General features: G+C 43.1%; 1 protein-coding gene across 2 annotated transcripts in view; it reads left to right on the top strand.

Moving 5' to 3' along the window:
- The window catches only part of CTNNA2 (catenin alpha 2), a 1,036,033-nt gene that overhangs the window by 194,036 nt on the left and 830,973 nt on the right, over positions 1-11,024 (top strand). For both annotated transcript variants that reach the window (XM_019526187.1, XM_019526188.1), the window contains exon 4: positions 9,821-9,987. In XM_019526187.1, coding sequence (XP_019381732.1) covers positions 9,821-9,987 — 167 coding nt within the window. The remainder of the gene's footprint in view (positions 1-9,820; positions 9,988-11,024) is intronic.

Consider the following 11,024-nt stretch of genomic DNA (forward strand, 5'->3'; position numbering starts at 1 on the left):
CCAAGTTGGTTTTGAGGACTTCCTTGAATTTCCTTTGCCCTCCTCCTGTGTGTACGCTTTGATGGAGCTGGAAGAATAAAACTTGCTTCAGGAGTCTGAAATCGGACATCTGGATGACATGGCCAACCCAGCGAAGTTGATGTCAGATGATCATCACCTTTCCTTGCGGTGTTTACTTGTGAGAGGATGCTAATGTTAGATGTAACACCAACCATCTGTGTGTGCCTGTCTGTATTCAAAGGATCCTTTGCAGGCAGCATTGATGGTGCTTCTCCAGTGACTTGAGGTGTCTCCTGTACGTTTTCCACATCTCAGAGTTAGGGATCACAGCTGCTTGAAAACCATGAGCTTAGTTTCAGATCTGATGTTGCAATCTTTGAACACCAATTTCCTCGGGTGCCTGAAGGCTGTACTTGCACATTTGAGTCAATGTTGGATTTCTGCATCAGTATCAGCCTTGTATGAGAGATGGCTTCTTAGTTACAGGAAGTACTTGGTGTTCTCCAGAGTCTCACCATGAATCTGAATTACCGGAGCTGGGGACCGCTTATTATGCTGTTCATTGGCTTGTTGGAGGAGCTTAGCCTTCTGAATGTCAGTCCCATTTTCTTGTATGCTTCAGTAAAGTCGCTGATGATTGCCTGAAGATCTGCTTCTGAATGAGCCAGACTACAGTATCATCACTGTACTGGAGCTCAATGAGCTTTCCTGTGTAAGTGTAAAATTGCTTACATTTATAAGTTTTTACAGTAATTAACTGGACAAAGGAATTGAATGCCTCCCCATTTGTGGATATTCAGAATCACATATTGTTTTTTTCCTCACTGTAGGAGTATCCTCCATTTCTTTAGGAGGAGGCAATATATTAAACTAATAATAATAAAAAAGGTTTTGTTAGATCTTGATTCAGTAATCTTCTACATTTGCAATTAAAAATGTAATTATTTCCATTCTACAAATGATAATGGATGATCAGTTTCATAAAAGAATTGACTTGCACAGCTTTCAAAAAACCCCAAAACTCAGGTTAGCATCTACTTGCAATGTGTGGCCTATCATCTTTGATTTTGTTCTGGTAAAAATAAATTAAACATTCTAAAACTGTTATCTTACATTGATATCCTTCCTGATGCCTGAAAAATGTAATTTCAAATTTGTTTTTTGATTCATGAAATAGACAAGCTTAAAGCTTAAGAATTGAAAAATAATTTTCTAACTTCGTACTGGAACTGAGTATAAAAATAAAATGGGTATTGCATATTACTGTAAAGAATACCATGCTGTTTAATTAAAAATTAATGCAATGCTTTGGCCTGCCAGTGTGCTTGAGGCACCCAACTGAAGAATTAAATTGCAACCTCCTCCCTCCCCTCAAAATTTCTTTTTCCTTGTTTTTTTTAAACGTATTTGATTATATTTGGGATAATTTATCTCCATCAATTCTTATGTTCCTCTGTGCTGTTTTAATGGGAATTGTTGTAGAGCAGACTATTACATTTTCAGAAGTGAATGTATAGGTGGATTGTATGGATTCTGCTTTTCATAAGCATCAGCACAATTGATCAGGGTTTTAGCTGTTTGCAAGTAATTCTATGATTAATCTTTTTTTTTCCCCAAAGCCAGCATTAGCCCTCAATATGTATTATAATATGCAATCTCTGTGTTCTCAGCAATGACATTTGAGGTCAGCATTTCAAATAGATTTTGGAATGATTGGGTTTCTTCTGTGGCAAAAACTGATTAAAATGTTTAAAGCTTGTTAACTTCTACGAGCATTTAAAGCTTGATTCCAACATCAGGTACAGGTTTCTGTTTCTTTGTCTTTAAAACTATACTATTGTGCAAGTGACCGTTTAAGACATAACCGTAGAATATTATAGCATAAACTATTATTATTTGTTTAATCATGCACATAGCAAAGTATACCTTTTACAACTGATTTGGCAGAACTCTGTGGTGAAGGGGAGCATTTTCCCACTGTGCTGAGCACCAGCTCATTCCCCACAGGCGAGTGCGGGGTCGGGGATGTGTGCTATGCTGAAGTCCACTTCCATTTTTGGGTAGCTTAATTGTTCATGGTAATACTATATTACTAGTCCTCTCTTGGTTTCTGTTAATGCAAGAAGGCATATCCCACTGTTGGTTTACCTTTCCCTTCTAAAGATTTCAAGTAGCTTAATTCTTTTTTTTCACGTCTTTTTTAAAGCAAGCATTTTATTAATCTTTCTATCCATCCTAACATCCAGTCCTGCACTATGCACTTTTTCCCCTTCTTGAATCAAGTTCTTTTTTTTTTAATACCAGAATTTGCACAATTTTCTCCTTGCAAGTATTATTCAGTAGAGCTGTGCAAAATTTCACTGGGTGTTTCATTCTGAAGATGTTTCAGTGTGTTTCAAGCTCAAAACAGCTAAAGCAAAATGAAAAAAAGCCTTCAAAACAGCTTTGAAATTAAACAAGGGTACTCAAAATGTTTCAAAAATTTCAAAATGTTTTGAGTTTCAAAGCTGGACTTCCTTGACTTCAATGCTGGTTGCAGCCAGCAGTGGCAGCCTCCTGTCATCTGGCATGCAGATTGGGGGCCTGCCTGCACCTCTGGGAGGGCTGTGAGGCTGTGCCAGACTCCTCCCAGGGGTGCGGGCCCCCAGTCTGTGTACCAGATAACAGGAGGCTGCTGCTGCTGCCACCTGGGGTCAGCACTGGGAGCAGCCTGTGTCCAGTGCTGGGAAGACCCCACGCTCGCCCGCTTACTCCCAGTGCCCCTGCCCCAGCACCATGGTACAGGCAGGGAGCAGTGCACAACCCCGACCCCATGTACCCCACAGACTGGACTGAGCAGCAGTGGCAGGGAATGAGTTGGTGTTCAGTGTGTGTGGGGGAAAGCGGCTGCTCCCCCTCCCTGTGCTACAGCTGCTTGCAGCCCATGTGGGGCTGTCCTGCCTCACCACTGCATCACCTCCACCCCGTGGGGCAGCAGTGGCAATGGAGAGCAGGCACAGCCAGCCCTGTCCGAGTGGCTGCAGCATGGCAAGGGGCAGCAGTTGCTTTTGCCCCCACACTGAGCACCAAGTCGTTAACCAGTACAGCCCCGCAGCCCTCCCAGGGATGTAGGCCCCCAGATCTGTGCGCTGGAATACAGGAGGCTGCTGCTGGTGACAAGTGTCATGAGTTTTGCTTTGAACAGTTTGAGGTGCAGTTTCCCAGAAACCTCTGCACCTATTTAGTTCCTTCATGCCCTCAGAAGGGCCTACCATCCCTGCAATTTTCATCTGAATCAGGCAAGAAATTACAAAGTTTTAGGCATTTTCATGTTTTCCCATGATAGCCTACGGGCAAAATGTCGCAATACGTCGAAACAGCAAAACAGTTTTGACGAAATGAAACCGAACAGTGCTTCAAAACGAAATGATGAAACAAAACACTGTCCCTTCAAAATGGCAAAACAGAATTCGAAAGGAAATGGTGCTGTTTTGCACAGCCGTATTATTCAGTTTATTTTACAATAAGTTCCTGTCATTTTTTCCCTGCCTTAATACTTTATGTTGGTCTAAAGCAGACTATATATATCTATGAAACAGGGTCCATGATTTGCTTCATTTCTGTAAAATGTTGTGCCCAATTATGAAGCTATTCAGATGTCTCTTGTTAGTAATAATAATAATAATGAGTGTCTTGCCTCTTTATTTCAGCTGGTGCCCTCCCCACTTGTTCCGTTCTTCCATCCTTGTCGTTCCTCCTTTTCCACCCAAGCTAGATGATTTGTCATTCTGTCATTGTTGTCATCTTCCCTTCTTATCTCCATACCAACTTTTTCTATGGCCTTGACTCCTGTACTCCAAGCCCCATCTTAAAACATTATTTCTCACAGTGCATATAGATAATACAACAGTACTTGTACTTAAAGATACACTCTTCAGTAGTCTGTCCATTGCTTAAAATACTTCTGGCACTTAAACCTCCCTTTATTTTTATTATTAAGTATTCTTCAGGCACTAAACCAAGCAAATGTCCTTACAAGCTTAAAATTAGTTTCTTGAAACATAGAATCATAGAAAATTATGGTTGGAAGGGTAGAACTCATTGTTAAAGCTTAACAAATAATAACACCATAGTCTGTTTCCTGCAGGCTGAATGTTTTGAGTGTCTAAAAACGTCCATTGGGAGCAGCAACTATAATGAAATCAAAGGAGATTTGGATGGGTTGGAAAGATTGGATGATAGGAACATGGCATAAATGGTTATGAAAGGACTTGTAATGGCTCAAAATCTATAAATACTAGTGTTACGAGAAGCGAAGCAGAACTGGATACCTGCACAGGGATCAGGAAAAATAGAAGATCATGTACTTGAGAGGGATCATTGGAATAGGAACTGGTAAAGGAGTTAGGTATCTATGGGAGGTTTATGGAGCCAAGAGTGGACTTCAAGGTCTTTAAAGTGGTGGTGGCTTCTACAGTGGTTGATTATAGTTTTTAGTTAACAGCTTTAGGTATATGGGCATATCTTCTCAAAAGATGGTGTCAAACCATTGATGATAAAGTGGAAGCCATCAACAGAATGCCCCCTCCAACAGACAAAAAAGGCCTTCAGAGATTCCTTGGAACCATTCAGTACTTGGCGCAATACATTCTGCATGAGTCCAGCCTGACAGCCCCACTAAGAGCACTTCTCAGGAATGATGTTATCTGTCGATGGGGACCCGAGCATCAGGAAGCCCTGGACAAGCCCTGTGCTCAGGTACTTTAACCCAGCAGATCAGCTGGAAATCCAAGCTGACATGTCCAAAGATGGCCTAGGAGCATGTTTGTTTCAGCAGAAGCAGCCAATTGCATGTGCTTCGAGTGCTCTAACACAACCTAAGAGAATTTATGCTCATATTGAAAAAGAACTTCTGGCAATTGTCTTTGCCATGATGAAGTTCCACCAATATGTGTATGGCACCCAGGTAAGGGTCCAGTTGGACCACAAACCCCTGGAAGTGATTTTTATGAAGCCCATAGGAAAGGCTCCTGCATGGCTACAGAGGATGCTGTTGCAGCTCCAAAAATCTGACATCCAGATTCTCAATATCAAAGGCAAAGACATGTTAGTGCCTGACGCACTTTCTAGAGCCACAACATTCATTCTTCCCCCTGAGCCTGATCTTTTCTACTCCGAAAAGGTAGCTTATGGTCTGACTGAAATGGAACCACTCGGTGGCCAGTTACTCTAGCAGTTACAGAAGCACATGAAGGCTGACAGGGAAATAAAAGTCCTTCAAGCTCAGCATCTTGATGGATGGCTAAGCAGCCCAAAACAAATTAGACCTGAACTTAAAGTCTTACTGGCCTCTCAGAGACCAAATCTGGATTCAGGATGATTTTTTTTATGATTGGGCCAAAAATAATCATTCCACGCAGTGTGAGGACTGACATGTTGACATTTTTTCAATCGCCCGATCAAGGAATATAAAAGTTGAAAGTGCAAACTCGACAGATCATGTATTGGCCTCAGATGAATGCCCACATCAAGAAATGGATTGCAAATTGCATACCTTGTCAAGAGCTCCAATCCAGTACTCAGAAAAAGCCCATGATCTTGCATGAGATCCCAGACCTGCCTTGGCTAAAACTGGTAGTGGGCATTTTTGACCTACGGGGGCAGTCTTATTTGATAATAATTAACTTTTACTCCCAGTACCCTGAAGTTTTGCACCTGCCCGACAAGACAGCTGGCATGGTAATAGCCAAAATGAAGTCTGTATTTGCTCACCATGGTATACCTAAAGAAATTGTTTGTGAACACGTTCCATTTGCAAGTCACATGACAAAACATTTTAAAACTGACTGGGGCATAACCATCACCCATTCTAGTCTGGGTTCTCCACAATCCAATGGTCAGGCTGAACACAAGGTTCAGACCATCAAATCAATTTTTAAGAAGACTTTGCAGAATGGTTCAGATCTATATCTGTCCTTACTCAATCTTAGGAACACGCCCATTACCAGTCTTGAGTGTGCTCCAGTGCAGCTTCCAATGGGGAGACTTTTGTGCAGTACCCTCCCTGCTACAATGGCAGTGCAAACTCCTAGACTACCATCAAATGCCTCCCACACATTGTGGAACCTTCAAAGGTGCCAAAAGATGCACTATGATTGCACGGCTGCATTCTTGCCACCTCTACGAGACGGGGAGGAAGTAAGGATGCAAACAAGTACAGGTTGGATACCACTGTCCATTATGGCAAAAACGGATGAATGTATTCCTACATGGTAAAACCCACCAGCAGTAATGTCTACAGGAGAAACAGAAGACACTTAAAGAAAGATTACTCATCGGTACCAGCAGAATAAGTTGATGTGCCTCAAGAGACGGCAGCAGAACAAGCATCAGAAGTAAAACCAGACCACCAAGAGCAAGAGTTTTGTTACATTTCAGAGAATCCACCAGTATGCACAGAGACACCCGATGGCAGTATGCAGACTAAGAGTGGACATGTGGTGAAGTTCCCTGTAAAGTACAAAGACTATGTAATGGGATAGCGATAAAGGGTAGACCCCGTCTGTGAGCCAAGTGCTAGCAATCTTTGGCCCTGTGATCCCAAAATGTTCCGAGTTAAAGTAGCTACTAATGAACATTCAAGTGCTTAAGCAGAAGCTCGCAAAATAAAGAAAGGGGATGTGGTATATGGAATGTACCTTTAAGGGGCCTTCGGTGGAACATTCCAGTCTTTCCCCCTGATGCCCTGTGGGCATGGTGTGTTGGTGGTGGATTCTTGTTGTTCTCCCCAGGACCTGTTTCAGGACAGTATCATGCTCCTCTTTGGTATCTGCCGCGTTGAGCGTGTCATCCACGATTATGTGGGTTCCCGGAATGTCACCAAAGCACTCATGATTCTTCTGTTGGATACTTCACTAGCCAACCAATACGAAAGGGAAGGCAATTGAAGTGGAACTGTCCCTATGGGGTGTTAAAGATACACAACTCTGCTGATTCCTTGTACAATTTGACTTGCCAGTAGCCATCCTTTTCATCAAGAATGGTGAACAGCTTTTTACCTGACAAGCTCTTTTGCACGTCCTCTACAGTAGGAATAGCACAGCTCTGCCTCAATACTGCCTTGTTGAGGTCTCCTGGGTCTAAAAAAACCATAGTGAGCCATCGTTCTGGTGTGTGATCACAAGGCCATAGACCCAGGGTGTGGGCTTAGTCACCTTTGTGATGACTGTCATAGCTTCCAGCATTTCGAGGGTGGTCTTCAGGTTGCCTAGGGTTGCCTAGGGAATTTTTCTACACCCATGCACCACTGGTGGTACCACCGGGTCAACATAGATCCGGTGGGTGAAATTGGCCCATCCCTTTGAAAACGTCTGGGTATAATTTGAGGAGGTCCACCTTGGTTGCAGGTATTGCCAGATCCATTCCATGGACTCTTCTTACGAGGTCTAAGGTGGTGCATGCCACTCTACCAAGTATTGGTTGGTCACTATTGTTGGTTATGTAAAAATTTAAATTGGATTCATTAGCACCAGATTTGCAGCATGCAATGATTGCACCTTTTGGTTTGATGCATGCGCTGCCAAATGTAACTAATGTAATATGATTTTCAGTCTTGCATACTTTTCCTTGAAAAGCCTCTGCTACATCTACTGGAGTAGTGTTTGCTTCTGCTCCAGTATCTAACTTAAAATAAACTGGCAAGCAAGCAATCATCAGTGTGCTATACCAGGCATTCTGGTTATCAAATATCTGTGAATGCTGTTTTGCAGACATTGCACCCATATATAGGGTACTGACCATGAACAGAACAGCGTGTGCCCCCGGAGGCTGGGGGGCACAGCAACCACCCACAGGTGGCGACGGTGATGGCGTGGGCAGGGGCATGGTGGGTAGTGAGTGGGGACCACCCAAGGGGGCCATGGTGATGTCAGCGGCAAGGGCAGGCCAAGCGGGGACCAGTGGTCTCAGCAGTGGGGGGTGGGTGGTGAGCGGTGAGTGAAGAACGCCTACAGCCGCTGGCGGCCACGTTAGGAGCGGAGGGGGGCACTGCTTGCAGAAGCCAGCAGCAGTTTTGGTGGTGGCCAATCTTGGCGGGGAGGGGGGCATATGCCCCCCTCCCCCACGTGTCGCCTATGGTACTGACTCCTTTTGCAAACTTTGGAGCCTTTCCCTTTGATTTGCACATCTTTGTAAACTGGCTCACTCCAGAGCATTTGGAACAAATTTTTCCAAAACCTGGGCAGGATCTAGGCGTGTGTGTTCTTCCACACCATTTGCAAACTTTGCCCTTTGCACCTTGCTGGCCCTCCTGTGGAGCAAACTTCATTGGTGGTTTGCTTTGCTTTTGCAAAGTACACTGGCCGCTTTGCTTTTGCTCAGCTGTATGTAAGCTTGCTTCTGCAGACATAACAGGAACCTGAGCACTTGTGAGAGCCTTTGCTCTGCAGATGTCCACAGCCTGTGCTAGGGTGAGGGAGGGCTTTTCCAGAAGCCCTTCCTTGAGTTTGCAGTCAGGTATGCTGAAGGCAATTTTGTCTCTCAACAAACTTCCTCAGCAGATCCAAATTCACAACGCTGTGCTCTACTTCTGAGCTCTGTAACAAAATCATCTATGCCTGCAGCCACACTATATCCAAGTTGCTACAACTGACACCTTTCAAAGACAGGGATATTTTTTGAGTTCCCTGTACTTGAATGCTGCAAGCACCCCTTGCACGTTGTTGTAGATTTCTAGGGCTTTATCCCCAGTGCAGTGAAGCATGACTGCAATTTTTAATGCTCTGCCTCTTCCTCGGCCTTTGTGACTGCAAGGTATAATTGTAGCTTCTATTCCCATCTTCTCCAGTTCTCCCCAAGGTTTCCCGGCAATGCTGGTTGAGGTTTGAAATGCTCCATTTTTTTTCTTTTTCTTTTGAGTGAAAGCTGTAACCCCCTTAATCAGGCTGCTGGTGACTCCACTGAGAGGCAAGTCACTTTGGACATGATATAGTGTTTGCCCGTGGCCACTGGGTTCCTGGGATGGGGCACTCACTCAGACCTCCATGTCTTTGGGGTTCCGTCCTCGAGTCACCATTCAGCAGAGACAGGGGTGGGGTGGGCTGGTAAACAGCTTTATCTTTATTAGGAACAGGATTCAGCAACACACACACTCACAGCTTGCAGAGAGAACAACCGCAACCCACCACCCACAAACCGCACCCACGGGGCATCGGGGAGAAAGACGGTACCGTTCCGCTGCAGGTCCCTTATATCATATACCACAAGGTCCCCTTTATAGGGAAGGAGGCTACAATGGTAGTCGATTAGAGAGTTTATTTATGGAAGGGTTTATGAATATTTGTTTTGAGTAGACTTTAATGAGTTGCCAGACCGGCTATCTGAATCAAAGTGGGTGTTATTTATATTTTTATGTTGCCAATAGCTACTTTTTTAACCTGGAACTGAATATCCCTGCAGATGGCTATTCAGCAGCCTCTCTTGGTAGCTTGTTTTTGCTGTCTATTTTTTCTTACAGGTGTCTTGAATAGGCACAAAAGAGATGTCTACAAAAGAAGGAAAACACAGTAGGGAATGGATTATGTGTCGGGGAAGTTACTGCATAGCCCGATAAACATGCATGATACCTTATGGAGCTCATTGTGTTTGACCTTCTCATCCCAGGCAATTTTGAGTTTGCCAAACACTTTTTGTGAAAACCTCTTCAGGAAATAAAGGAAGAAACAAACAAAACCTTAAATTCTTCCTAACAGCGGCTAATTGGTTCAGCAAAGTATTTACATTTTCCAGGGAGGTGGGATTCAAAAGCTTTTTGTGTAATTGCATTTCTTTACTTGCATTATAGGTGAAACTATGAGAATTGCCTCTTCAGAATTTGCTGACGATCCCTGCTCTTCAGTGAAACGAGGCACCATGGTGCGGGCTGCCCGAGCCTTGCTTTCTGCTGTCACCCGCCTGCTCATCCTGGCTGATATGGCTGACGTCATGAGGCTTTTATCCCATCTGAAAATTGTATGAATGTTTGCACTTCTTCAGTGTTTTGAAAGTCAAAACTACGAACAGGGGGAACAAAATTCAGTGTCATATATCCTCTGCCTTCATGTTAGATACAGCTGCTTGTGAAACGTTAAGCTACATGTTGTAATTGCCTTTTTAGTTTAATAGTTTTGGTTTCCAAGTGTCAATCAATTAAAGTTTTGCAGACTCTTAAATGCGGCACTGCTAAGTTTTCTAGTGACTGAACTAATAATGTTATTAGGTATCTTGCTGGTCTAAAAGCCACATTGATTTAACTCACTATGAAGCGCATTCAAATGGTTAGTAACACACCGTGGTTGTAGACTATTGCTATCTTGTGGCAGAGCTCAAGTACTACAGTTGTATTTTTACCTTTTCTCTTCTATCCCAGTGCATGACAGCTGAATCTCTCACAAGGTTGGAACTCTGGGGCTAGAAACCATGCAAATACATGATGAACTATCAACGGTGAAAAATATAGCAGGAGGGAATTTTCTATTAGTAAATCATTGACTGGAATTGTTTTGCTGGGCTTTTGCTGCTGCCTGTTCGTCATCCCATACAGGCATATGAGAAAACACTTTGTTTTCTCTTTCTTACTCTGTGATGCAGAACAACATCCACTGAATACCAAAAAGCTGCAAAACATTAAAAATGTTTAATTTTTGATAAGTTACTAAAAGAATGTTTTAAAAAACTTTTTTTTTTGAACACTGTAGCTATTATCTTGTTAAAGGTATGCCAGAATCATTAGCATTGGAGTGAGATTGTTCAGACAAGCTTAAACATTGTGAAAGTAGACTTGATAATGAAAGATGGCAGGTGCTCTGCTCTATAGATGCCAGTGAGAACTTCTGTAATGAATACGGTACTACCCAGTAAAATGTGAGCACGTCGCTCCGTGCGCAGTGTAAGCAATGCGCCTCTCGAACATGCTTGCAAGGTTTCATTTTGACTTTTTTTTTTTTCCAATTTAGCAATCAGTCCAGTTCTAATTCAATTCATTTTTGTCAGTGGAAATTTTTTAACCT

This window comes from Gavialis gangeticus, unplaced genomic scaffold (genome assembly GCF_001723915.1).
Source record: "Gavialis gangeticus isolate Ggan-Ray unplaced genomic scaffold, GavGan_comp1, whole genome shotgun sequence".
Classification (NCBI taxonomy): Eukaryota; Metazoa; Chordata; order Crocodylia; family Gavialidae; genus Gavialis; species Gavialis gangeticus.